Here is a 26,436-nt window from a genome sequence, read left to right on the forward strand (position 1 = left end):
AGGGTCTGCAGGTAGTCTGTGAGACAGCACAGCCAGATCCTGTACCTCCAAAGGCTTCTGGTTCAGCATGTCATCCTGGAAATTCCTTGGAGGGAAGTGTATCCTCCCAAACATCCCAGGAGAGAAGTACTGCACATCCCAGGTACAAAGACCTTCAGGAGAAACTTGGGCTCATGTGATTCAGTGGTGGAGGTCACACAAGTCCATCTTGCATGCACTTCTGTCTGGACATGCTGAGGGTGCTGGATGTTGGTATCAAATTCCTAAATCAACAAATCTCAGTTCTGGGTGACAAAAAAGATGGCAGCACTTGTTACTTAACACTGTTTTCTTCAGAGAAATTTCTAGCTGGCCTGTTGGGACAGTTTTTTTGGTCTTTTCTAGAATGTTGGAACTAATGACTCAAAAAATAACCTTCAGGTTCACCCCTTCCAGGCTAAATTTAGCTTCAGACAACTGGTATATTATCTGGTTTCCTTCTGAACAGATTTTCTTTCCCCCAAGCAAAGAAGTTCTGCAAGCCTCTTTCCACTGCCTTCATTGTGCCTTCTTTGCATCCTGCTGCATGGAAGCTATGCAAACATGCTTCCAGCTTGTCCTGCAGTGTTCAGGCTCTGGTTTCCAGCTTGACACTAATAAATTCATCCAGATTTGGGTGCATAAAAGTAGAAGTAGATTTTCACTTTTCCAGAAGTGCTGGACACTCAGTAGTGGCATAAAGTAAATCAAACTGATGAGTAATTTCAGAGATTGTGGAGAAGGAGGGCTGTAATTTTAAGTCTCCACGGATTTAGGAGTGTCACTTGAACACCTGAAAACTCTGGTCCTGTTGCTTACCTCTTTTGAGAAATGTCATATCCAAAACACTGCAGTCTTAAGAAATGGCTTCATTACAGTGACAGAAATATAGGATAGAGTGACTTTCTGAATGTCAGCTAGGAACAGCTCTGATCTCTCCAATAGGAGCTCAGGGCAGTCTTTCACTGGTGCAAAGGAAAAAGCTATTCCTTAAGGCTCTCATCTCATCAGGAAGCTTCCCTTGGGATTTTTTTATCAAGCCTGGTGTCAGTTCTGGATCTGTATTTAATTTGTATTAATGTGAGCCAGTAAAACTGAAGGTGGGGACAGAGCTGCCTTTCTGTGTGAACACTACTGCTCAGAGAGTGCACAGCTGTAAAAAATAAGCAGCCTTTTAAGAAGACAGAATCAGGTAATCAATTTATCAAGCAGGATCTGGTGGTTTCCATGGGGATGAAGCTTCAGACAGGCTTTGAAGAGAGCATCATTATGCCTCCTCATTTGCAGAACTCATTGATGAGTTAAAACTGTACAGGGAGCTTTGGTTGCCAAGCAACAGATAACTGTGGAACAAATGTTGTTTACTCTGCTTACCAACAGCCAAAGTATTCCTTTGTCCTTGGCCAGGGGTTGAAGGAAGGCTACATTTCCACTTTCCCTGCAGTCACAGGCAACCATGAGCCGATTATGCAAGCACTAGATTTTCCTCTAAATGAACTACAGAATTTAATTTCTGGTCTTCAGAAACAGTCTAAACAAATGGCTTGTTCTGATCCTAGCTGAGTGTTGCTCCTCCATGCAGTGTAATTCTCCACATAGAGATGATTCAGTTTAATCCTGAACCAAATAAACCACAGCCCTTTATGCAGCTGCTACCTTGAACAGGCTGCCTGGGAAATAGACTTTGCAGGAAGGACTTTAGTTACAAATATTTCATAAGGAGAACATGCCTTGCTCCCAGCCTGTGTCATGCCTCAGGTTTGCCTGTGCCACAGATAGGGGAGCATGAAAGTGTTTATTTAGCCCCAAACACTGCTCAGGGTCCTGCAGAGACCAGGGAGCAATGCCTCACTTTTCACAGTTGCTACTGGGATGACAGGTTTTATTTCCTTTGCTAGGATAGTTTGAGTATAATTCTGGCTTTTTGCAGGCTAGACCTATGTGGCACAGCCTAAACTTTGACAAAACCACCCTTCACATCAGGTTTATGGGGAAAATGTTACAGCACATTCCCATTTCATGTTGTTTTCTTTCCTAATTCAGTTTTTCAGGTTTTTGTGACAGCTCATTTCAAAGTTGTCAAACTTGCAGTCTTTTTACCTGGACTACAGCACTAGGGGAGAAACTTTGAGTCTGTGTATTTCATATAGAGTGTCATATGCTGATGCAGTCACCAAGTGCCTCCAGCATTGGCTTGTGGGGCTGGCAGCAAACCAGCTCTGCAAGTCTGAGCTCTTGATCCATGGGTTGATCCAAGCCCAGCCTTGACACCTGCTCCCTGTTTCCAGACATGTAAGATGGAGCAGGGTTCATGTGATTCCAGTTGGTGTCAGTGTTCCATTCATACTTCTTTCTCCTTTGCCAGTTCCATGCCTGCCTTGGAGGCACAGGGCAGAGGTCCAGCAGAGCACTTCACTTCAGCACTCAGAGGTTCCATGGGTCAGTATTGCTGCTGTTCCCTAAGGCTCTCCTGGACCGTGGCCTTGGACCCATTTGTTCAGAATGTGGTGGAGATGGGGATGACCTGTCCACACTGTTTGCATGCTGTTTTGCAGTGTTGATAATAAAAATGGCTTTTAACAAAAAACAAAACACCAGCTTGATGTTCTTGTGATGATTCTCAAATGCCTGAGAATATAGTACCTGAAAGTACTCTTCATTTTTATAGAGCTCCAAAATCCCAGAAATAGCAGGTCACAGAGATGTGTTTCTACTATAGAGTGGAAACTTTCAAAATGTGTATTCAGCAGACCAAAAAAACCTGAAAAAATGTCCAGAGTTCCTGCACTACCCCCAGGATTTCCCACCTTCTCTTACCATGTGATTTTCATTCCTATGACTCCCTTTCACTTGCTGCTTTCACTTGCTGCTTTCTGACAGATTGTCTCCTGACAGCTAGTAACTGTCCAGCGGGTAGATCAGGCAAGTTGTACTCTGCTGGAAGTACAGTGATATAAAAGATTAGGAATAAAAAGTTTGGGGCAATTTATTGCAAAAACATTGGCTATGAGTGCCATATAACTGCCTTTGAAACCTGAACTTTCTAGAGTCTCATTTTTGAAGCTCACTACAGATGTTTTGCTTTTGTGTGCACTAATTTTTATGATACTTAGGAAATTCCATATTAAAATCCATTGGGAAATTAATAGGGCAATAAAACTATAGTGAGGGCTTTAAAGGGTGCTTTTCTCTAGAATGCCTCAGCAAAGAACACCCATAATGGCGAATTTTATTTATATAGGAATCAATTTAATTAGCTTAAAAGGTTAACTAATTTAGCTGCCTTGCCTGCTTTTTCTTAAGTAATGCCTGATATGTGCAAACATAAACTATTCCTAAATATGTATTACTAGTATTAGAATTGCAGATGCTCAAAGGTTGTCTGTTTCCTGCTGAACAAATTACTCAGCACACTGGAGGCTTATCTTCAGCTCACAGTTTAAGAAAGCACCCCTATCCAAGAAAACACTTAACAGCATGTACTGGAGTCCTCTGGTGATCTGAAAGCTAAATATCCAGTTAGATGCCTTCAATAATGCTCTCCTCAGTTAGGTACCTTAATCCCAAAGGACTTTATGCAGAGAGCTGAGTATCTAAGAAGGCATAAAGAATTTGAGGATTAACATTTCTGCTCCTGCTTTTTGGAACAGGGTGTCCTTGGTGATCCCACCGTGCCAGAAGTCTCGCTACGCCACGTACTTCGACGTGGCTGTGCTGCGCTGCCTGCTGCAGCCACACTGGTCCGAGGAGGGCACGCAGTGGTCACTGATGTACTACCTGCAGAGGCTGAGGCACATGCTGCAGGAAAAACCAGAGAAGCCACCCGAGCCTGAGGTCACCCCTCTGCCAAGGCCTCGCAGCAGCTCCATGGTGGCTGCTGCACCCTCTCTGGTGAACACCCACAAAACCCAGGTGAGCAGTTGCTGTCAGTAAGAAAGTAATGCTGTTGTGGTGATGCCGTGAAGTGATTGCTGAACAAGTAGTGATGGGCACAGCTTTGGTATTGGCTCACTTGCATGGAGGTCAGATACTTGCATCGATTCAGAAAGAGACCATGAGAGCATTGAGTGCTTTGAAGGCAGAATCTGATGCAGAGGGTCAGACCTGGTGATTGCTGGAAGCTGGAGTGTTGATTTGGGGCAATTAATCTGGGGTGAACTGGGATAACATTAGTTTTTAATGTGAAAATGTCCTTTTAATGTGAGAATGTACTAATGCAGTTGCCAGAAGATATGGTTACCAATGCCTTTGCAGTACTGTGTAATGGTCAGGACTCACTGAGCTGCTCTGGTGTACTCCCTCAAATGGCAGAAAAGGACCTGGGTTTGGTACAGGAATACACACTTCAGACAAACAGTTGTGTTAAAATATGGAATTAGACTTGGCAAACAGTGACAGTGAGCAAAGGCTCTCCATGTTGTTACTTCTTCCACTGTTATTCTTATTACATAACTTTTATATTTGCCAAAATAATCTTAGTAGAGAAACTGTCCTGATAGGTGTCCACTATTGCTCCCTGTTTGCTGGACAATGAACCCTGTACTCTTCTCCTTAGTGCAGTAAAGACCTTTGTATTTAAGCTTAAATATTTTTTTATTTTGTGTTGTTCACCTGTTACAGGGATAAAAGGGGGATGTTGTGGTTTCAGTTAATCTCTTTATGGATTTGTGCTACTTTTAGGTTTTGCCCTCTTTTCCTGTCATGTGCAGCAAATGCTGATTTACTTAGTTGATGGAGCTGCCTTACAAAATTTAGCAGGGATTCTATTTTTGCCATCCAATATTATGACACAGTCGAATAAAATACCTGTTCATTTTGCTATCAAATGTTTTATTTTGAGTTGGAAATCTCAGAATTCGGGGTGTTATTCCTAAAAATGCTGCTTTCAGGGCTCTGACAGATTTTGATTGGAAGGAAGGTGAAATATCTTTTCTCCAGTAGACCCCAGATGCTCAAAATGTAGACGATAAGCATAAAAAATGTAAATATTGCTACTGTTAGTTTTAGATCTCAGGACTTTATAGACATTTTTACCATTATTATGAGAGATGGTGGTTACTTGTAGTTCTAAGGACCCAGCAGCAGCAGTATTGTTTGAATTGTATTATACTTCAGTGTAATTTACCAGAATAATCAGCAAACTGATGATCCTGCACCTCCCTGAGCTTCAGCAAAACTCTCACACTTCCTGTTGGGTCTCTGTGTGTAAAATCACATCTTGGATGTAAGCTTGGGGTGAAGCAGTGGGGCTTGAGAGGACATGAAGAATATCCTCCATGTATTGCCCAGTAAGCTGAATAGCAAAGTAAGAAGAATTTCAGTGCAGCATTCAGGCACTCTTTGTTGCATGGGAAAAGAGGGGGGTTAGGTGGAATGTGAATAAAGTGAATACTGTCTGCCTCTGAAAAGTGACTTTGGTGTAAACATGTTTCAGATGGGGCTACATGTGATAAAGGAAACCTGTGTGGCATTTGTATGCAGCGAATTCACTGTTAGGGCAGGTGTAGGATGTGGAGCCTTCAGACCTTCACAAGCTGCTACAGTCTTGCACTTCCTCTGCAAGAAGAAAACAAAAATTAATCATAGCACCAATGCAGCTGTGGTGCAGTGCTCACTGCAATGCTGATGGAATGCCAAGAGTCTCAAGTGTGCTATCCTGAGAGCTGAGAGAAGTACTAATGAGCTGGTACACATACAGTCATGCAGGAAGACAATAGGAACAACAAAATCTAGAGGAGCACCCCCCAAACTCAAACTATTTTGCTGTCTTATGTTATGCTTATGGTAATTGCCATGTAGCCTACTGCACAGAATAGCCATGTTTTTAATCACTCTGCATCAGGAGTGATTAATTAAAATGCATTGTATACCATGCTGTAGATTCAAAGTAATTCTGTGATTTGCTTCTCTGGTGTTGTTTGCTTGATACCTACCCTGTGCAGATTTCAAAGCTGGGATTGTGTCTCAGTAGGGCCTACTCTGTCTTTTGCTGATCATAAGCCACCTACTAAAACACTGATTTAGTAACTAGTGGATAAAGATACTTAATCCAAAATAAATTCATACAATGTTTTATAGCCAGAGGAGGCCAGAGAGCTATAAAAGCTAAGAAAAAAGCTATATGGAGTACTTGCTGGCCTCACTGTTGAGAGTGGCTGGGGTTAAATCCTAATTTACTATGTATCCTCTGAATCTTTAGTCATATGTGCAAAGTGGTAGATAAGCAGGTGTTTGTACTACAAACAGTGGTGAAGAGGAGCCTTGCTGCTGTGTGTCTCCTACATTCTTGTGCTGATAAAATTTAGAGGGAGAATTCAAGGGTAGTCTTTGATTAGTCTGAAAAGTCTCTGAAAAATGTGTGATCCCCAGTATTTGGTACTGCAAACACTGGAACTGGTGTTAGACTTCAGCTGCACAGATTGTCACTGGGTTCTGCTGGACCTTGTGTGCATAAAACTGCACACTTGTGGACTACAGAAGCTGGGTATCTAAACCTGTCATAGTGGTCACTTCATCTATCCCTGACATATGGCTATCTCTGCATTGAAAGCAAAAAGGTGTTTTAACATGACCCACTTCTCAGCAGAATATTTCTGGTGGGACAGGAAAGAACAAGAGCATTCAATTGGAAAAAAGCTGATATTTAGGCAGATGAAAATTACCCTGAGAGGATTCAGTTAGGTCAGCTGCACAGACGTCTCATGGAAGGTTGGCGTTAGATGTTTGAGGGCAGATGGCTGGAAGCTGAGTTTGTGCCAATTTCCTTTGCAGCAGGCAGGTGTAGCATGTGTTGTTTGATGCAGAAGGGAGTTGAGTGAGCTCTACTGAAGCTGGGGTCAGTGAGCCTCATGGATTTTGCTGTTGTGGGACATTCTGTGATATAGGAAGGGGGGAAATGTCATATGAAAAGTGATGGCTGGGGGAGCCCTGTTGTTACAAAAGAAAGATGTTTACTGATTTAGAAGTCTTATATTTCTTTGGCAAGTAAATGACTTTTCTGAAAATGAAGTTTCTTGAATGGACAGTGCTTCTTATTGCAATTTAGTTCCCAAAATATGTTTTTAAATGTGTATGTTATTAAGGGCATAGACCTTAAATAAAACACTTTGCAAAGGGTAGCCATTATGATTGCTCATGGATGTAAACCAAGACCTCAAAGATATTATCACTTACTTGGGGTCATACCTGGGTTCAGAATCAAACATGCTCTTCCATGCCACTAGACCAAGCTGACAGCAATGCTTGAGGTCTTCCACAGTGTGCTGTACTTTATTTCCATTGGTAACTGAAAGTAAGGAATTCTGGACGTTTCTAAACTTTGTTCATTTATTTTTCTTTAAATGTGTAAACTTCTTTGTGTAATGAATTGGAGGTCTTTTTCTCTGCAGTGCTCCTATGATAGTTCTAGGAAGCAGCTCCTTTTTCAAAGCTGGTTATCCTCCATTTCTCCTTGTGCTTGTCTTCTTTTGGGAGCTGCAGGATCTTACAATAAAATGTAACGAGGAAGAAAAGTCACTAAGCACAGAGGCATTTTCCAAGGTTTCACTGACCAACTTGCGCAGACCAGCAGTTCCAGATCTCTCCACAGACCTGGGGATGAACATCTTCAAAAAGGTGAGTGAAAGAAAACTGCACTTTAATTTACCTATGATTCAGCACCTTAGTGTCTCCCTAAGCAGCTGCAGAAGGTCTGCTCAGACAAATATTCATGAGGTCTGCTTGGAATATATATTCATGCCATATGTGAGATCATCATCCCTTTTCACTGGAATTTATTCTGTATGTTATTATATTGGTTTTTATATGCATATCCCAAACATAATACTGAAGTCTTTATTCAAGTAATTGTCCTGATGAAACTGCATGAGAGGAGGCTACTCAAGCAGTGCTGAATTTTAAGTGCCAGTGCTCACTGTAGTTCCAACTAATTCAGTGAGTTCTGATTTTTTTACCTCATCTTAGCTCTGGGTTTCCAACCATCCATTCCATGCTCAAAGAATGTCATAAAATTATCCAAGGGCATCCATCCCAGCCTCAGGCAAGACTGAAATCCTTCAGATGCTCACAGGATCCCAGCATGCAATTAGTTTCTATCATGGGAAATGGCCAAGATAAAATGCTCAGAGTGCAAAGTTATACTTGGGAAATATATCCGTGTTATCCTTTCCACTCAGCTGGTTGTTCTTCATGCCTCAAAGCTTCTCAACTGCTCCTGTATCTGCTCCTCTTCCTGCAGTTTAAGAGCCGCAAAGAGGACAGGGAGCGCGAGCGCAAAGGGTCGATCCCGTTCCACCACGCCGGGAAGAAGCGGCAGCGGCGCATGGGGGTCCCCTTCCTGCTCCATGAGGATCACTTGGATGTCTCACCCACTCGCAGCACTTTCTCCTTTGGCAGCTTCTCTGGGATCGGAGAGGACCGGCGGGGCATGGAGAGAGGAGGCTGGCCAACCACCATATTAGGTGAGATATTGTTTTCTCTGCCCCAGGTTCTGTGTCACTCCTGTCGTGAACATTCAGAGAACAGTAGGGGCTGTTTCTTCATCCAGTCCTTCTGTCACCTTGTGTCCTTGGTTCTGTACTCATCTGTTTGGTAACGCTCACAGCAGACCTTGAATGGCTTTCACTTCAGTTCACTTTTTCTCTGAAAACTTCTTTACTGGAATAATAGCTACTGTGGACACCTGTAGTGATCTCTGTTCCACTTTTCCACTTTTCCTGTGTGATATCAAGCATTGCATCTTCAAATAGATTCAAAGAATTTTTTAATTCCCTTCTTTAAAAGAGAAATCTTTGGAGAGGCAGCAGTATCATTAGTATTACAATTATGACAGTAGTATGACAATTGTTAGAAGCAGTGTCATTAGTATCATTAACAATGTTGTTAGTATGCCAAAAAGTTCTATTCACAGTTTTCCTGGAGTGCATATTGGATACAATATAAATAGGATATTTTCTCAGTGAGGCTTATATTGTCCTGATATTGCAGAGGTGTACAGTGTTTGAACCTAAAAAATTGCTACTTCAAGTTTCTAAGTTCACGAAACAGTATTTTTTTCTATTCTTGAAGAATTTCCTTTGCCTTTGCGCTCTTCATTCTAATATACTTATTTCTGGGGGCAAGTATAGCATGCCCCAAAGGGTGGAGTACTGAGCAGTCTTATTTTCTTGAAAGTGCTGGGGGTTAAAAATGTGGGTGCCAGCTAAATCAGCATGTGCTGAGGGGGAAGAGCCTTGCAGAGAACTTGGACTATTTTGTCTCTATGTCAATGAACCCGCATGAGGGATCCCACCACAATCTTTGGTTGTGCTTCATAGCGTGATGAAAAACCTTGATTTTTACAGACTCCAGTCCTTTAATTTTTAACCACAGCTGCTGTCTCCAGCCACCCCTGGGGTAGCTAAACAAAATCTCCATTTCTTGTCATCGCCCTAGGGAAGTTTACCAGGAGGGGAAGCTCTGACACAGCGACGGAGATGGAGGGGCTGAGCGCCCGGCACTCGCACTCCCATCACACGCTGGTCTCTGAACTGCCAGACCCTTCCAACAGCCATGGAGACAACACAGTCAAAGAAGGTAAATTTAACACATCAGGACAGGTGTTTCATGGAAATATCAAGCCCAGAAAGTTTTACTGTTTCTCTGTGTGAGTATGTGACTAATTGATTTTTCCTTTTTTGTTTCAGTATCTCTTGAGGGGTTTTTTGCACTATGAAGAAAAATGTTTCAAACAGCTCGTGTTTATCTGGAACAGCTGTTAAAACAATTGGTGTCCATTGGCAGGGAAAAGGCATGGTTTGAGGTTTTCTTGCCTCACCACAATAGAACACAAAAGTGTAGAAAAAAACTTGGTATTGCTATCTTAAATGGTTTCATGGGGAATTTTGTGATATTTAATGCCTCTATGCAGCCAATAGCTGCTGGATTTTGCTGGAAATCACAAGGTTTTTTTATTTAATTTTCCTCGTTTCAGTTGGAGGTCTGGCTTGAAATTTACTCCAAGTCTCCCTGAGGCCCTTGTGTCTTGGAGGCCTCTGGAGAAATGGCAATACCAGTGTGCCTGCAATGGCAGAGATAATAGACAGAACTCATGATAGGGAGGAACCCTTCTCTTCTCTCTGCCTGGGCTGAACACAGGGATTTAAGGGACAGGGGCAATGGCACAAGTCCCTACCTGGTGCAGTGGGCATATCTGGGCACATCTCATCTGTGACTGCCCCCCCTTCCTGGGTGCCTGATTGGTGTGGGGCTCTGTGGGTGAAGATGAACAAGGACCTGGTTCATCCACCCTGGAGGTGTGGCAGAGGTTAAGTTGGCCCCTGCCCTGTGTCAAGACTGCTGCTGTAAAGAAAACCAGATATGTCACTGTCATAGGAGACATCCTTGTTAAGGAACAGAAAGACCAATGTGGAGATCCAGCTCATTGCTTACAGAATTCTACTGCCTCCCTGGGACCCAGGTTAAAGATGAGAAGAGAAAGCTTTCTGCTATCTATTATTGATTTTTCTGATAGGTAGCAATGAAATTAAAAGAAGTCGCGGATAATCAAGAGAGACTTCAGGGTTTTGGGATAACTGGTTAAGGTAAGAGGGGCAAAAGTAGTGTTCTCCTGTAGCCTTTCAGTCATAGGATACCATGAGGGAAGGCAGGAAGAGCCAGAAGATGGCACCTGGCTGACTCTATGCCTGATAACACTGGTGGAATTTTGGGGGTGTTGATCATGGGCTGGTTTACATGACACCAGGCCTGGTTGGTGACAGGCTACTCTTGACCCAAAGGGGGAAATGGATCTTTGCACAGGAGTTATCAAAGCTCACTGAAAGAGCTTTAAACTGGATTTGAAGAGGGAAATGCTAAGTCTTGATGATCTGAGAGGTCTTTTCCAAACTATGTTTCTGTGTAGGATTTGGATATGGGTTTTTGTTACCCATTTCAAAACAAACAAAGCAAAAAATCGGTGAAACAAAAAAATCTGCCCTTGGATACTCATCAAATTTGGCAGCTCAGGAACAAAATACCCTAATGCAATCTTTATTGTTATCTTGACAATACAATTTTTAGTGGATGCCATTAAAAAGTCACACTTGACAGAAAGGAATTCTCTGATACAAGCAGCTGATTCCTGCCCTGATCCTTGACAAAATTGTGGCCTAGTTCACAGTACTGCTTTTGGCCTTAGAACATTTTCCTAATTAATAATGCCAGTTCACTGCTAACATGACTGCATAAGCTGTCAGGAAATGTGATTGCCACTCTGGTGAGTTACTGTGTGCATAATATAGCCAGTCCATCACTGGGTCCTTGCTTATTAAATGTAAGTCATTAGTTCATTAATTGGAATATATTCAATAGCCAGAGGAAGAGGTTCTTTGCTTTTCTCTAGCTCTGTTACCGTACTGTCTGGCAGCCTAAACAACCCTATGGGTGTCTTTCTACAGTAGAGTGTATATAGACTTACTTACAAAGCACTAGGTGTGGGAAATTATGAGCACTGTTGCCTGGAAATCAGCATGAGTTTTAAAAACATGAGGCGTCCTTGATAAAAATTTGCACTTCAAGCCAGTTTGCTAACCTGAGCAATTCAAAGTTCCTGTCTCTGAACACTGTGAGCTTGACTACAGTGCCTTTGTCATCAGACAGCTATGCATTTTGGAGATGGATTAGACTGTCACAGGTACTGTTTTTTTCAACTGGTGTGTTGAAATTTTCCAGATTGATGTAACTTGGAAAGCTGCTTCAAATTTGTGCTGCAGTTCTGCTACTTTCACCCCTGCCTTTCAGCAGCAGAGTTCTTTCTCTTTGCCTTGCAGGGGCACTGCTGCTTTTAAGATGAAGCACTGAATCAATGCAGAGAGAAAAATCCTTTTGGATTAGATTTAGAATGTCTGAGTTGCCTGGTCTACTTGACTGCCCATTTAACATCAGCTTGAGCTGCCAGAGGGCTGAACTGCTAGAACAAGCTTGGGGCTGTTCTAATTTACACTGTCTTGATAGAAGAAATGGGTTTACCTTTTATCCCTGTACACATGATAGGAATTAGGAACTTGTGATTTCTTTTGGCATTACAAACCACTTTAAGCGATGCTCCCTTTAGACAAGCTCAGCCTCAATCTTCCATTCTGTAGCTATAGAGATAGAAATTTATTTACAGGTAGCTGTTTTCCTCCCTGCAGTGCGGTCCCAGATCTCCACCATCACTGTGGCCACCTTCAACACCACCCTGGCCTCGTTCAACGTGGGATACGCCGATTTCTTCAGTGAGCACATGAGGAAGCTCTGCAACCAGGTGCCCATCCCTGAGATGCCCCATGAGCCACTGGCATGTGCCAACCTCCCACGGAGCCTGACAGACTCCTGCATCAATTACAGTTGCTTGGAGGATACGGATCACATTGATGGAACCAACAGCTTTGTCCACAAGAATGGCATGCTGGATCTCTCGGTAATTGGCAAGGAACGAGGAAAGCCAGGTCCCTCTTCTGTCAATATAGCTGTACCATTGAGATCAGGGCTTTCCTGGGCTTTTCCTCCACCTCTTTATATGGCTTCTCTCAGCAGTATATAAAGGTCAGTCAGATACATTTGTGCATATCCTAAAAGTCTCCTCTGAGAAACTGCAACTCCTGTTACTCCTTGCAAGAAGCGCATGTGCATGTGGAATGCACACATCAGATCTTAGCTGGTATTATGTAATGGCTGTGTTCCTGGGGCATGCACCAAATTCCCTGTAAAATAGTGTAAGACCGAGTAGCACCTTTCTTCTAGCACCTTAAACCTCACTTTTGCTGCTTTCCTCTCAATGAGTTGCCAGCTCTTGGTGCACTGAAGCAGTGTTCTCAGACTCACAGATGTAATCTCATGGTTTCCTTTTCAGCCTGACTGTGCCCAGTCTGTCTTGTCTGACATCTAGATTGTAGGCTTTTGTATTTAGGGTTGTGTATTATTTATTCAGAATTTGTACTGTACCTGCTGTATTGAGTCTCTGGAGTCTAGAATTTCCAGGCACTGAATATTACGAGGAGATAAAGTAATTCTGGCTTTAAATATGATGTTTGAATCTCTCAGGTGGTCTTGAAGGCTGTTTACTTGGTTCTGAACCACGACATCAGTTCCCGGATTTGTGACGTGGCACTGAACATTGTGGAATGCTTACTGCAGCTTGGTGTGGTGCCCTGTGTGGAGAAAGTTCGGAGGAAGAGTGAGAACAAAGAAAATGAAGCCCCTGAAAAGAGACCAAGTGAAGGATCCTTCCAGCTTAAAGGGGCTGCTTGTGGTTCAGCTTGTGGTTTTGGGCCACCTCCAATTACTGGAGCTGGAGATGGAGAAGAAGAAGGAGGTGGTGGAGGAGGTGGTGGAGGTGATGGAGGTGGTGGAGGAGGAGGAGGACCATATGAGAAGAATGACAAAAAACAAGAGAAGGTTTGCCTTGCTTCTCTCTTTATACAATTCCAAATGTACTTTAGTGTCTGCTGAGACTGAGTATGCATGTGTATGCAGCTGCCCTTCTGTTTTGCTCACTTGGGGTTCTGCTGAGGAAATATGATTAGCAATTCAATCACTGCAACTACTGCAGAGAAGCAGCTGACAAAAATGGAGTTTGTGAGCCTGGCATGGACATATTCAATGTCTTGACAAAGTGTTTGAAACCCTCAATCACAATGATTTTTTTTTTCAGGTTTATTATTCATAGCGTGTAGAGGAAAAACAGAACCCAGTGTGTGAGCAGTTTTTTATTTGATTACTCAAAGTCTTAAATTTTTCAGTATTGCTATGAGAATTGGACAACAGATGCTATATTGCTGACTTCTGAAGCTGCAACTTTTAGTAGCATAATATCTAAGACATTTTAAAAAGGTGCTTGGTTTTCTACTCAGCCAAGACAATGCTCTGTTTTTCAGGGTTAATTTTTTAAGTAAGTTCTGAATGGTATGCATAGCAGCATGTAGGATCTTCACATTTATAACATAACTTTTTGATGGGAGCTGAAAAGGAGGGGGCTGGTCTCTGAACTTGGAAAATAATTGGAGTAAACACTTCAAGAATAACAACTCAGTAATGGAGTGTCTGAGTTGAGAAATGGAAGGCAGTTTGTCAAAAATAAAATGCTAACAAAGTGCCAGTGGTTGTGCCAGGGTTACACCCTGTCTTTCCCTTTGTGACCCTCAGGATGAAGGCCCATCTGTCAGCACCCATAGGCTGGCACTTACAATGCTGATCAAAATTGTAAAGTCCTTGGGCTGTGCCTATGGCTGTGGAGAAGGACACCGAGGGCTCTCTGGAGACCGCCTGAGACTCCAGGTATTTCGGGAGAATGTAAGAGAATTAAAGCTCATTAAAGTGTCCCCCCTTGTACTGCTGAGATCGCTGCCTGCCCCCTCTGTAGCTTTCCCTGTATTGACAGTAAATGTGTTGCTTTTTGCCCCAGCTCACAGACTGTGTTGCAGCCCAGCCGTAGCAGATTTTCAGCTGTAGTGTTGCCTTCCAGTCCCTGCAGCTTTCTAAGGGCATGCCTGGGGCCCAGGCTGCTGCTGGCCACCCCAGAGGATGAGTTGGGGCAATACATGGGAGCAAATTCCATGTGTGAGCTGGTGTCAATAATTTTTCACAGGAAAGTACCCCGAAAGAGCATGCTACTTACAAGAGCTGCAGCTATCTTGGGTTGCCTGTGTAAATCCAAAAGTCTGAGGTGTGTGTTCACCTTTGCTAATGGTGATTATGACTGGTTGCTGCTGGGCTGCTTCATCAGCTCCTGATGGTTGGAGTGCATTGTATTTGCACTGTACTTGTTCTGTTGTTCTGCAAGGAAATGAAAAACTCACTAGTGCCCTTTTGAAGGATATGGTGGGTCATCACTGTTCATTCCTAATATTTTTTTGTTCTGCCCCATTCAAGATGTTGGAAAGTGCCCAGAATGTAGCCTAGACATCAGATTTAATCCAGAAGAGTTTGTCTCCTTAAGCTCAGTCCAACTCCCTGTTAAATGGGAGCCTTTCAAAGGCCCTCTCAGTGCATGCCTCCTCCTCACCTTGTGTACTTGTAGAAGGGAACATTTTTCATTACTGTAATGAAAGTTTACTAATCCCGTGGGATGTGTGTGAACCACATTCTTCTCCATGGCTTTGGTTAGCTTGAGCCGTGCCAACAGAGCTATAATTAGGTTCTGGGCTCTAAGGTTGATTTCTCAGAGGTGGACTGGATGATTTCTCAGAGATGGATTGGATACTCTGTACCCTTGCAGTGTTCTTGTGTTAGCTAGATTTCCAGGTGCTGCAGGAGTGGACGTAATTGGACGAGATGGGGTTAGAGAGTCCCAGTGGTAGCAGTAGAAAGGTTCTGCACAGAGCACTGCTTGAACAGGTACCATATTCATCACCATGTCAGTTAGATTTTTCTGTTGGAGCTGAGCCAGCAAAGCATTTAGACCTAATAGCATAATATTAAGTATAAATTAATGTCTCTTGGAACCAAGGTTCTTATCAGGCCCATTGAATTGAGGAAAATATTTTCCTACATGTGTAAGTCTGCTGCATTTTCTGTATGTCTGGCCAAACTGCTTTGCATGCACTGTTTGTGTTGACTGTGTGGACAATAATGTCTGAGTTTACTGGAAAGTTAAGCACCCTATTGTAGATAACAGGAGAGTTCATGTTTGCTATGGAGATGATATTTTAGATTCTTTTAACTCCAGGCTTCACGGGAAGCCAGTAGGATGGATAGTTTTGTGATAAGAAGCTGAAAATTAATAGCTTTTAAGCAAAAAGTTAGTGTTTCACATGATGTAAATTGGTCATTGGGTATAGGGGCATTCATTATGTTGGGTCTGAACTGGAGGGTGAAAATCAGATGCCTGAAGCTAAGAACCTGTTCCACCAAGGCACCTCATGAGCATTGACAGAGGTGGTGCATTCCCAGTTCACTTACATCCAGTGAGATTTTGCTTTGGGGGTGGACAAAGGAAGAGAGGACATGAGATACAGCTGGTAGTGGCTTTATCACCACCTCAAACAGTGGCTCCCATACTGGTGCATTTTCTTTTGTGATGAATTTCTTCTTGTCTCCAGAGATGAACCTGGTCCTCTTATGGGACCATTCAGAGACAGCAGAACACTGGCTAAGTGTTAAATTACCTTGCTAGCAAAACTTGGCCATGTACTTTGCTGTGATATGATTTGATGGATACTGTTGCAGGCCCAGAACTGCCTCACAAAACTGTACAAACTGGATAAGATGCAATTCCGGCAGACCGTGAGAGATTACGTGAACAAGGATTCTCTCAATAACGTGGTGGATTTCCTGCATGCTTTGCTGGGGTTCTGCATGGAGCCAGTCACTGATAGTAAGTATACCTGGCATCAGTCACTTGTGTATCTTAAACTGCCATCAGAAAGAAGCCACATTCTTGTCCTTCATAAACTACAAAATGTGATTTGCTATTCTCAGACTATATAAACTGTATCCTTAGGCAGTGGGGGGTCAAGGGAGTTGAACCTCTTTGGGTCTGACCACCCAGTAGTGACCTTGCCTCGAGATCTTTAGCATGCATTACACCTGAAATTGAAGGGCTCCCTTAGATTCATCCTACTTCTTGTTCGTGGCTCTTCACAGAAGCGATTTTCATTAAACCATGCCTTGGGCAGGGAGTTTTCTGCTCCATGACATGACAGGGTACCCAGTGGAATGGCCTGTTTAATGCACAGTTTGTTCTGAATGGAAGTATAATTGAGCTTTAAAACCCTCTGTGGTGCCTCAGAGCTCAGAAGGCACCACAGAAAGGAGCAAGAACTGCTTGAATGAACGAGAATATGGATGCACAGATGCATATGCCTGCAGTTACAAATCCATGTGTGTACATAGAAGGGTTTGAGGATTTTTTAAAGTTAGGAAAATTATGTTCTATATTAGAACAATCAAACATTTATGCTTGGTCACTGCATGAAACAACATTTAAGAGTGACTGTTTACAGAGTAGGAATAGCTCCTCTGAAGCACTCAGGGAGTCTGACTAATTTATTAGCCTGTCTTTGATGCCAGGAATTTCAGAGAAAGCATCAAAGAACATTATATAGTTAGCTTTCATGAGGAAGAGTCCCATATGACATTTCCCTAAGTATTCATCAATTATTGACAGGCTTGTTCTTTGAAACATGACAGCTTATGCAGCTCTTGAAAGTCTTTTTCTCTCATCTCAGGAAACTGGGATGTTTTTGTAATTCATGTAAATGTGTAATCATTTTTTGAGTCTTTCTGAAAGCTTGGTGTTCTTGTGCACCTTCCAAGGAAAGCATTCCTATAGTTCATAAGATTTTCATGTCACTTTGCTGTTTAATCAAACATCTCTTAGCGCTTAGAATGGTAATTAGAAAAACTGGAGTTATTGTTTAAATTTGAAGCCTTATTCTGTACTTCTCTAAATGAGAGGTCTGATGGAACAAAGCTAGAATTGTCCTGATACCCTTTTTCATGATACAGGTATTTTTTGGGAAGCTTTCATGCTTATAATTTATTTTACCCTTTGCTTCTGCTATGTTTTTGAGGGATAGGATTGTGAGAACTTGAACACAGGATATTAGGTGGGGACATGTCCTTGTCTCATGTATCATAATCCCTTTACATGTGTCTTTAAGCTCTCTCTTTTAAACTAACCCCAACAACATGGCGTGCTTACACTTGAATTTTACAGATAAAGCTGGATTTGGGAATAACTTCACCACAGTGGACAACAAGTCTACAGCCCAGAGCGTAGAAGGTATTATTGTGAGTGCCATGTTCAAGTCATTGATCACTCGCTGTGCATCCACTACACATGAGCTCCACAGCCCAGAAAACCTGGTAAGCCCTTGATACCAAATTAACAAAGTGATTGTCTCCCTGTACTGGGCACTAGTGAAGCTTTATCTCAGAATCTGAGGTCTGTTCTGGGCCACTCAAGAGGTTTTTTTTTTCCTAAAGCAGGGAAATGGGGCTGGGAAAGAGTCTGGAGCACATGTCTTGTGAGGAACAGCTGAGGGAAACAGAGTTGCTTAGCCTGGAGAAAAGGAGGCTCAGGGGAGACCTTCTTGCTCTCTACTATTTCCTGAAAGAGGTTGAATCAAGGTGTGGGTCAGTCTCTTATCCCAGGTAAAAGTGATAGGACAAAAAGAAGTGGTCTCAAGATGCATCAGAGGAGGTTTACATGAGATGTTAGGAAAAATTTCTTCACTGAAAGGGGAGGTCAGGTACTGGAATAGGCTGCTCAGGGAAGTGGTGAAATCACTATCCTGGTAGGGATTCAAAAGATGGATGTGGAAGAAGGGACATGGTTTTTGGTGGTCTTGACAGTGCTGTGTTAATGGTTGGATTCAAGGATCTCAGCAATCATTTCCAACCTCAGTTACTCTATGATTCTAACACCACAGCTGCAATGAATTGCCTTTCAGCAAAGTCAGAGGCAGTTCACTTGGTTAACCACATGGCCCACAACTGCCAGACTATGTGAATTACTGAACAGCAACTGGGTAGATCTTCCCAAGGCTTAGACAAACAGTCAATTTGCTCAACACATGGAGGAAAGGAATGTGATGGCTTTTTGCTTTGTATATGCTTGATATATTATCTCTTTGAGCCAGGTCTCGTAAGCTCTCAGAGAAACATATCACACCTGAGATAGCTCAGCTACCTCAAATGGCATAAAAGTGGCAGAATGGCTTCTGAGGTAGTGTGGGAAACAGAAAAGTTTTAATAAAAGGCAAAATAACAAGGCTCTTGACAGAGAAAACCCAAGCCAGGCGAAAGAAGCTCTTGCTCTTGGTAAAAACACTCCACAAAAGTGATTACTTCCTTGGTTCTCTTCTTTTTCTAGTGAATTACTTAGGCAGGACCTTTCGGCTTCTGTCCAATTGGCTATCCTTAGGTTTGAGGTGAAGTCTCCAAGGTCCTACGAGGTGTCTTTTTACTGAATTGAGGAGAGAAATTTCTGGGTTTTTTTCCTTTTTAAGGAGACAAAGAATAATTTGTTCACTCTGTCAACAGTGGGCACATTCCTACATATGTTGTCTTTCTAGAGCAGTCGATAGACTGGATAACATGAGTGCTCTTCCAAATTGGTGTACTCTTGCAGTTAGTCTCAGACCTGCTTTATTATCAGAAATTAGGATTTTTAATGGAAGCCAACAAGAAACATTCTTGTATTCCATCATTACAGCAGAGCTTTAGAGACACTGAAGCCCAGCTAAAGGGGCAGTGAGGTGAAGGGAACAGGAGAAGGAAAAGCAGTGTAGTCTACCTATGTCCAATCCTCTAGTTCTTATGGATAGTCTTCCTTTGGAATGTTTGTCAAAAGAGGTTATTTGTTGGCATACAGAAAAACATGCCCTGTTATTTGACCTAGATTAGAAGCACTAAGTGCAACTTTATCTTATAAATTGTGTATCTTTCTAGACCCTATTTTAGAGTGAAAGGTGGAACTTAGCTCGAAGGGCAACACTGTTAATTGTGCCTGTGTGGAGAATATAGCATGTAGAGCATGTATGCAGATATGCTGGGGTTTTTTGTCATTGTTTAAAGTCAATCTTGTGGTCAATATTTTACTTTAAAAAAAACCCCTTAATCAGGATACAGGTGCAATTATAACCTTGTTGTTTTTTTTCATTTTGTGGGGTTTTTTTAAAATTTTGTTTTGGTTTTGTTTGTTTGTTTGTTTTTGTTTTTTTTTTCCTTTGTTCCTTGCAGGGAATTTTCAGAATAATCCAAGGTCTTTCAGGAAAGCTCACAGATCAAAAATCAAGCCCTGTAAAATTGTTCTTCCATCCCCTTGCCCTCAGATATAGAGGTGATTTGCACATCACAGATGTGTATGAATGTTCAGAACTAAAAAGGGCCTTGAGTGTAGGAGGGAGGTTGGGGAATGAGTGAGTCATTCCTCTCTCTTCATATGATGGGAAGCTCTAAAATAATGAAAAAAAATATCCCAAGACACCCACTGGTTCTGAAAAAAACATGCAGTTGTTTGCACTCTACATCCTCTCACATACACCTGAGGTATTTTGTGCCTTTTAAGTTTGTGGTCTAGATGAATGGTATAAAACAAGCTTTGAGTCATCTTTGTACCCCCTCATTTCACAGGTCTTTTATCATCTGATACCTCTCCATCTGCTGTATCCCATTGCAGATCATGTTCCATAATAATGCTCCTCCTTGTCTGCTCCTTCTGAGTGCACTATGAGTTTCCAGCCAAAAACCACAAACCATACTCCTGAAGAGTAGATCACACAACAGCCAGAGGAGAAGTAATGGCCTGGTGAAGTACCTCAGAAAGTACTGACTCTCACAGCTTCTTTAGAAACTGCAGACTGAATTTGTTTACTTTTTTTTTATGGTGTCTTGCTACTCAGGGCTTGTACTGTGATATCCGACAGCTGGTCCAATTTATCAAGGAGGCACATGGGAATGTATTTCGGAGAGTGGCACTTAGTGCCCTCTTGGACAGTGCTGAAAAGCTGATACCAGGAAAAAAGACAGAGGAAACTGAGCAAGAGCCAAAACCTTCTGGGAGCAAAAGGTGGGTGTCAGGAGGGAGAAGGTAAATGACTGACTTGCATATGAATCTGTGCCAAACGCAAATATAGAAACTCCAAGGGATTGTTTTATCTCTATAGCATGTCAGTTCTTAATGTACAGACCAGTGCTGTGGCAGCAGTCTCCTTTAAAATTTAATGATCTGAGACTGCTACAAATTTGTAGAGAAAACCATTGTCAGTCTCATGTAAGAAGCATGAGAGAACAGTACCATGGAAATATTGGGATGAGGAAAGGTTAAGAGAACTAAGAAGCATAGTGCCACTCCTGAAACACTCTGTGGATGTACTTTTTAATATGCATCACATCCTCTGGGATGTGTACCTGTTTTTCTGACAGGCAAACCCTGGTATGCAAAACAAATCCCAGAAGAAATGTAATATGGACATGCTTCTTTATCAAAACAAAATTTCCTCTGGTGCTTTGAGGAATTTGTCTTATTAAAATGCTGGGAAGAAGGATTAAGTAAGTTTAAAAAGTCCTGAAAACCTTGGCTTTGCTGCCAAGAGGTGATGCCTTTTTTTGGGAATAATATGTAAATAGAGATAGTAAGTTGCTAAAGAGAGGGTATGTCTCTAAAGCAATTTTGCACGTTTCCATATTCAGTTCTATGTGATGACCCTGAGATGGGCCATCCAATTCCTTTGGCTGATGATTTATCTTGTCTGTGTAGATCTGAGGCAGGAAGTGTCATCATTGACAAGGGCCAGGCCTCAGCTGCCCCTGATGAATGCCGGAGTTACGTCTCGAGCCGCCCAATGCAAACTCCAGAACAGTAAGTAAATATTGAATTGCTCAATGTGTTCATGCCAGCAGCTTCCTTCTGGGGTTGGTATAAATGGGCAGGATAGCAGATTTACCTGTTTGGATGGTACAACAAATGTTGAGTGTCTACACAGGAGCTACTGCAAACAACTGGGTAATGCCTGTTTTCAGTGCTGCCAACTGGAGCCATCCTGGCTTGATAGGAAACAGCAGAGGTTTGCAAATAACAGTGCAGTAGATATGTCAATAATCTGTACCATGCTAATGTGTAATATTGTATATGCTAATGGGCAATATTGTGTACCATGATAATGTGTACCATGCTACCTGAGCAGTGAATAGCATGTTAATTCCTCCAATAAATCCAGAGATTTAACCATAACTGTTCTCCAAGCTTTGTTCGTACTCCTGGATGATGATTTTATTAATTTTCAGCTTCCAAGTTGTTGCTAAGAGTCATTAATGCTTCAGTGAGAGCCAGCGCATTCCTGATCTGCCTTGGGCTCTGAAGATTGCTGTAGTTTCCTTTTCAGGACAGGGAATCAACCTGCTGTTGGCATTGTACATCTGAAATATGTGTCCAAAGAATTCTGCCATTTATTATTGAATTAAACTTGGACAATACTCTTAAGAATTTTTGAAAATTCTAGGAATGGCCACTGGTCCCTAAGTAGTTTTGGGCAAGTTATTTAACTCCTCTGAATACGTGTCTATCTTGTTAGAGAGCTTTGCGATGCACTACATGAAGACATCACTTGCACAAGGGCCCAGAGCTCTACATCACAAATTCTCTCCTGCCTTAACTGATCCTGCAGAGTCTCACTGTTGCTGAGACAGCAAGGATAACACAAAGCCTTTTACTGCTCTGCAGGATTGTACAAGTTGTTCCTCTCTGAGCCCTGCCGTAGCAGTGGGACATCTCAAGAATGTAGTAAAAAATCTTGTCCCCATTCCAGTACTTAATGAGCAGGTTCACAAATGGCTGTCATGATGTCCTAAAGCTTTCTGGTACAAATGCTTGTAGAAATTACTAATGTGATCTTATAAATGTAGCTCATTTTGACATAAAGCAGGTGGTTTACTTTCATATGTAGAAACTAAATATTCGTATGACTTGTTCAATGGATGTTATGAATGGAGAAGAGAGCTTAAACAAGTCCTGCCTTTGACTCAGATTTCTGGCAGTAACTCTTTAGGGTCAGCCTGCACCCCAGATCACTCTCACTCCTCAGATTCTTAATAATGACCAATTAGATCTCTTACAAAATGAATGATTTATTTAATAGACACAAAATTTAACTGTCATAAGACTTTAACAGATTACTTACTACACAGGATAAACAAAATAACTAGTAGATGAATAATTTGGGGCACTATAATAATAAGGTACCTATATTACAGCTAGGGAATAAATAGTTTATATTAGGAGTCAATGTATCTTACCATCCAGTTTCTGATGGGGCATATATAAAAAAATCTTTTGCTCTCAATTTCTTGAGAAGTAACCACCAAGATGCATCCAAGCTTGGGAAAGGGGCCCTACAGGTTTCCAGGGAGTGTGTATGAGATTTCTGCCTTCATAGAAACTTGTGTATCTTTTATAGTTGTCAACTGTCTCTCAGTTAATGATTGCTCACTCATCCCTTTACATCTTGCTCTCGAGGTGGGGGATGTTCATTATCATCTGGGGGTCTGATAATAACCAGAGATCACTCCCTTTCTGGCCTGGGTTATCTCACCCATGTGCACTAGCTGATGGACAGAGCAGATAAGCTTTCTGTGGTAGAGGGGGGATGGTGTTCTGCCTCAGTGGACAAGCGCCTAAGGGTAGAAAAGACGATTATTTTATGTCTTGAACAACACTGAGTGTATCGTCAAGCTTATGTCCCTCTAAGAACAGTATATTTGGAATTCAAAATGAAGCAACCTCAAGCAATAGAGAGGTTAGGAGGGGGCTGCAGAAAGGAGGTCTCATTTCCCTGAGCACTCAAACTTCACTGAAATGCAGCTCAGGCTCTGCATACCTTCTGTTCCAGTGATGAGCAAATCCAAGGGGCCAATCTGGGACGCAAGGACTTCTGGAGGAAGATGTTTAAGTCACAAAGTGCAGCAAGTGATACCAGCAGTCAATCTGAGCAGGACACATCCGAGTGCACCACTGCTCACTCTGGAACCACCACAGACAGGCGCTCCCGCTCTCGCTCCCGACGGATCTCCCTTCGAAAGAAACTCAAACTTCCCATAGGTAAATGTATGTCTCTTTCTATTCTATATACATATTGCATGTGCAGAGAAATACAGCTAGATATAGCTGTCTTAAGAAATACTGCAGCACAGTTCCTTATTGTCTGTATGTTCTCCCAAAAGAAGCTCTGATTTGATGCTTGCTTCATTTTGCAGACGTGGAACTGAGGCAACAGGAAATGTAAGCAATTTGCCAAAGATACCAGGGAATATTTTTGTCAAAATAGATTATTGAAACTTTTCCCCCAAAGTAGCAGGCTAGTACTGTAATCTCACAGTTACTGTTCCTGTCTGTAGAGGAGAAATATTCCAAAATAACATTTGTTTGACAGAGAATATATCAGTTACAATTTCCAGGACCTGGCCTTGCATGGTAGTTAATACACGTTACATGAAAATGTTACCTTACGCTTTTCTCTTATATTCCCACACCTTAGTGTGGCCACTGTGGAGAAATATATTGCAGTTGCTAAAAAATAGATTCTTCTAGAAAGAATGTTTAGATTTGTACTGAGTGGCTCATTCTGTAACAGGGAATTGGCTGAAGCGCTCCTCCCTCTCTGGCCTGGCTGATGGAGTGGAAGATCTCCTGGATATCAGCTCTGTCGACCGTCTCTCCTTCATCAGGCAGAGCTCCAAGGTAAATGTGTCAGGCTGCATTACAGAGAGCTTAAAAAGGCAGGATCTGGCTGGTCTTAGCTGCCATTATTCAATATGGACTTTGCAGCTAACAAGACTGTCACAGCAGTCTCCAGAGTAGAGCCATGGGAATTTGACACTGGACTTCTGTACCTCATGGTGAAGATGAGGTTAAACTTACACTGTACTGGTCAGTCTGCTCTCCTGCATTGAGAGGGAAGTGCAGGCTCTGTCACCACATTTAAGCTTTAATTTTTGGTCACACTTCTCCTTCCTTTTTTGTCCTTCCACAGCCTCTCAAGAAAGACCAATTCTTTAAGCAGAAAGCTTAAAAGATGAAGTACTTCAGCGTATGTAAATCTGTGCCCAGACCCAGCTGTGTTACTCTGGTGACCCTCACAGCCCTTCTGTAGATGTTTGTACCTAACCAATGAGTGTCTAACCAAGATCCCCTGCTCTGGCCCAGGCTGACCAGCCCCTCTGTCCCTGCACAGGTGAAGTTTACCAGCGCAGTGAAGCTGTCAGAAGGAGGGGGGCCAGGAGCAGGCCTGGACAACGGGCGAGATGAAGAGGAGAATTTCTTCAAGCGTCTTGGTAAATGGCGCACCTGCCGAAGACACCCATCCAAGCTCCATCACACAGAAGAAAAAGATGGTTAGAAATCAGGGTTCTCGTCTCCTTTTTGCTTTCTTTTTATCATTTTTAAAAAATATATTTATTTCTGTATTTTACCCCTTTCCCTTTTTTCCTGCTTTCTCCATGGTTTTTGTCTCCATTGTAGCCTTCTCTAATATTTTAGTCTTTGTAACTGTTTTCTTTCCCTTCCTTCTTTCTTTTGTTTTGATTTAGAAAAAAGCTCTGGTAATTTTTTTTTCTAAAAAAAATCAGACTATCTAAATAAATTATACAATACAACATTTGGGCTTTTAAAATCAAATCAAATTTGGTCAATACACTTGAAAAATTAATACTTGCTTCAAAGTTCTTCTTCAGTTCAAAATCAGGTGTCTAAATCTTCTGTTGTCCAATACAACAATTTCATCAGTTTTTTTGTTCAGTTTTGTTTTTCCAATTTGTAACTATTCGACAGTTTTAGCAAATATCAGCACAGAAATGGAAAACTCTACACAAACCTTGTTGTAATTATCTCTTTTCTTCTGTGTTTGCATGTCTAGTCTCTGCATACCATTTGTTAGGGATGCTATCCCTTTTCTTTAGCACACAACATATTAATAAAAACATACCTTTTCCTTTCCACTGAAGTGTATTTTCTAAATTGTTATGTATTTCAAAGTCAGCAATGTCTGAAAAGTGCCTTTATGAATAATACAAGGTCATGGTATAATCTGGTTTAAGATATCATGTAGTCATTGACATGCTCATGTTGTCAGCTCAAAGCTCATCCTTCTTGTCAGGGGGATAACTTTGTATCTTGAAGTTCTATTACTTTTTTTTAAGTCAACACAACCAGATTCCCAAAAACACACAAAAAGGAGTCAATTTTACTTTTTAGCATGATTTCTGTAGTTTTGCAATATGCTACATTTTCTGGCATTATGTTTGATTTTCTTCTGACATTACACTTTGACATTGCATTGTGTGTATTTTGCCATCACCTGTCCCAGGCCTGCAGTGTAATGAATGTAAGGCATTTTTAAGGCAAGTGATAATTGCAAAATATAAGCATACCTTGCCACTCTAAACTGGTCATTATCTGCCATTGGTGAATGGTGGTGCCTTTAAGTTAGCTCCTAGATGAAAAGTATTGTTCCTTTTTTGAGAATGCTATCAGACTACAACAACAGCAACCTTTGTGAGGTTGCTGTTGTTGTAGTCTGGTGGAATTCCCTGGCAATGGAAGAAATTAATTTCTTCATCCACTGATTTGTGCGAAATACTTCCACCATATTTTAAAAAAGGTTAAAAATGGCTGAAGGGCAGTGAGAACTTTACAGACTGCCACAGCTGTTTCTGCAGTGCACCTGTGAGATGGCCCTCATTTTTTGCTGTAGAAAATTATTTTTTAAAATCTTGCTCATACAAGAGTAATAAAAGTTTATGAGGCAAAGTGTTACAGTTAAGGAAGCTGTATCACTGTATCTACAAGGGTCTCTGACACTCAAAAGCCATGTAGCTTGAGCAAAAATAGTTGTATCTACCCCGTGTATGTCTGTGCTTCCATGTGCACAGTGACATGAGTGTGAGACCTGTTCAGGGCAG

At 41.9% G+C, this 26,436-nt stretch overlaps 1 protein-coding gene across 13 annotated transcripts in view; it reads left to right on the top strand.

Annotated features, from left to right (window-relative positions):
• Positions 1-26,436, top strand: part of UNC80 (unc-80 homolog, NALCN channel complex subunit) — a 122,470-nt gene that overhangs the window by 14,595 nt on the left and 81,439 nt on the right. For 6 of the 13 annotated variants that reach the window (XM_030277990.4, XM_030277995.4, XM_030277991.4 and 3 more), the window contains exons 7-21: positions 3-142; positions 3,669-3,930; positions 7,498-7,632; positions 8,255-8,477; positions 9,451-9,591; positions 12,189-12,457; positions 13,081-13,434; positions 14,182-14,328; positions 16,204-16,351; positions 17,696-17,844; positions 20,385-20,551; positions 21,242-21,343; positions 23,370-23,584; positions 24,111-24,217; positions 24,711-24,870. In XM_030277990.4, the coding sequence (XP_030133850.3) occupies positions 3-142; positions 3,669-3,930; positions 7,498-7,632; positions 8,255-8,477; positions 9,451-9,591; positions 12,189-12,457; positions 13,081-13,434; positions 14,182-14,328; positions 16,204-16,351; positions 17,696-17,844; positions 20,385-20,551; positions 21,242-21,343; positions 23,370-23,584; positions 24,111-24,217; positions 24,711-24,870 (2,719 nt within the window). The remainder of the gene's footprint in view (positions 1-2; positions 143-3,668; positions 3,931-7,497; positions 7,633-8,254; positions 8,478-9,450; positions 9,592-12,188; positions 12,458-13,080; positions 13,435-14,181; positions 14,329-16,203; positions 16,352-17,695; positions 17,845-20,384; positions 20,552-21,241; positions 21,344-23,369; positions 23,585-24,110; positions 24,218-24,710; positions 24,871-26,436) is intronic. The other 7 variants (XM_030277996.4, XM_030278000.4, XM_030277997.4 and 4 more) reach the window with 5 other exon arrangements.

This window comes from Taeniopygia guttata, chromosome 7 (assembly GCF_048771995.1).
Source record: "Taeniopygia guttata chromosome 7, bTaeGut7.mat, whole genome shotgun sequence".
NCBI classification, from domain to species: Eukaryota; Metazoa; Chordata; class Aves; order Passeriformes; family Estrildidae; genus Taeniopygia; species Taeniopygia guttata.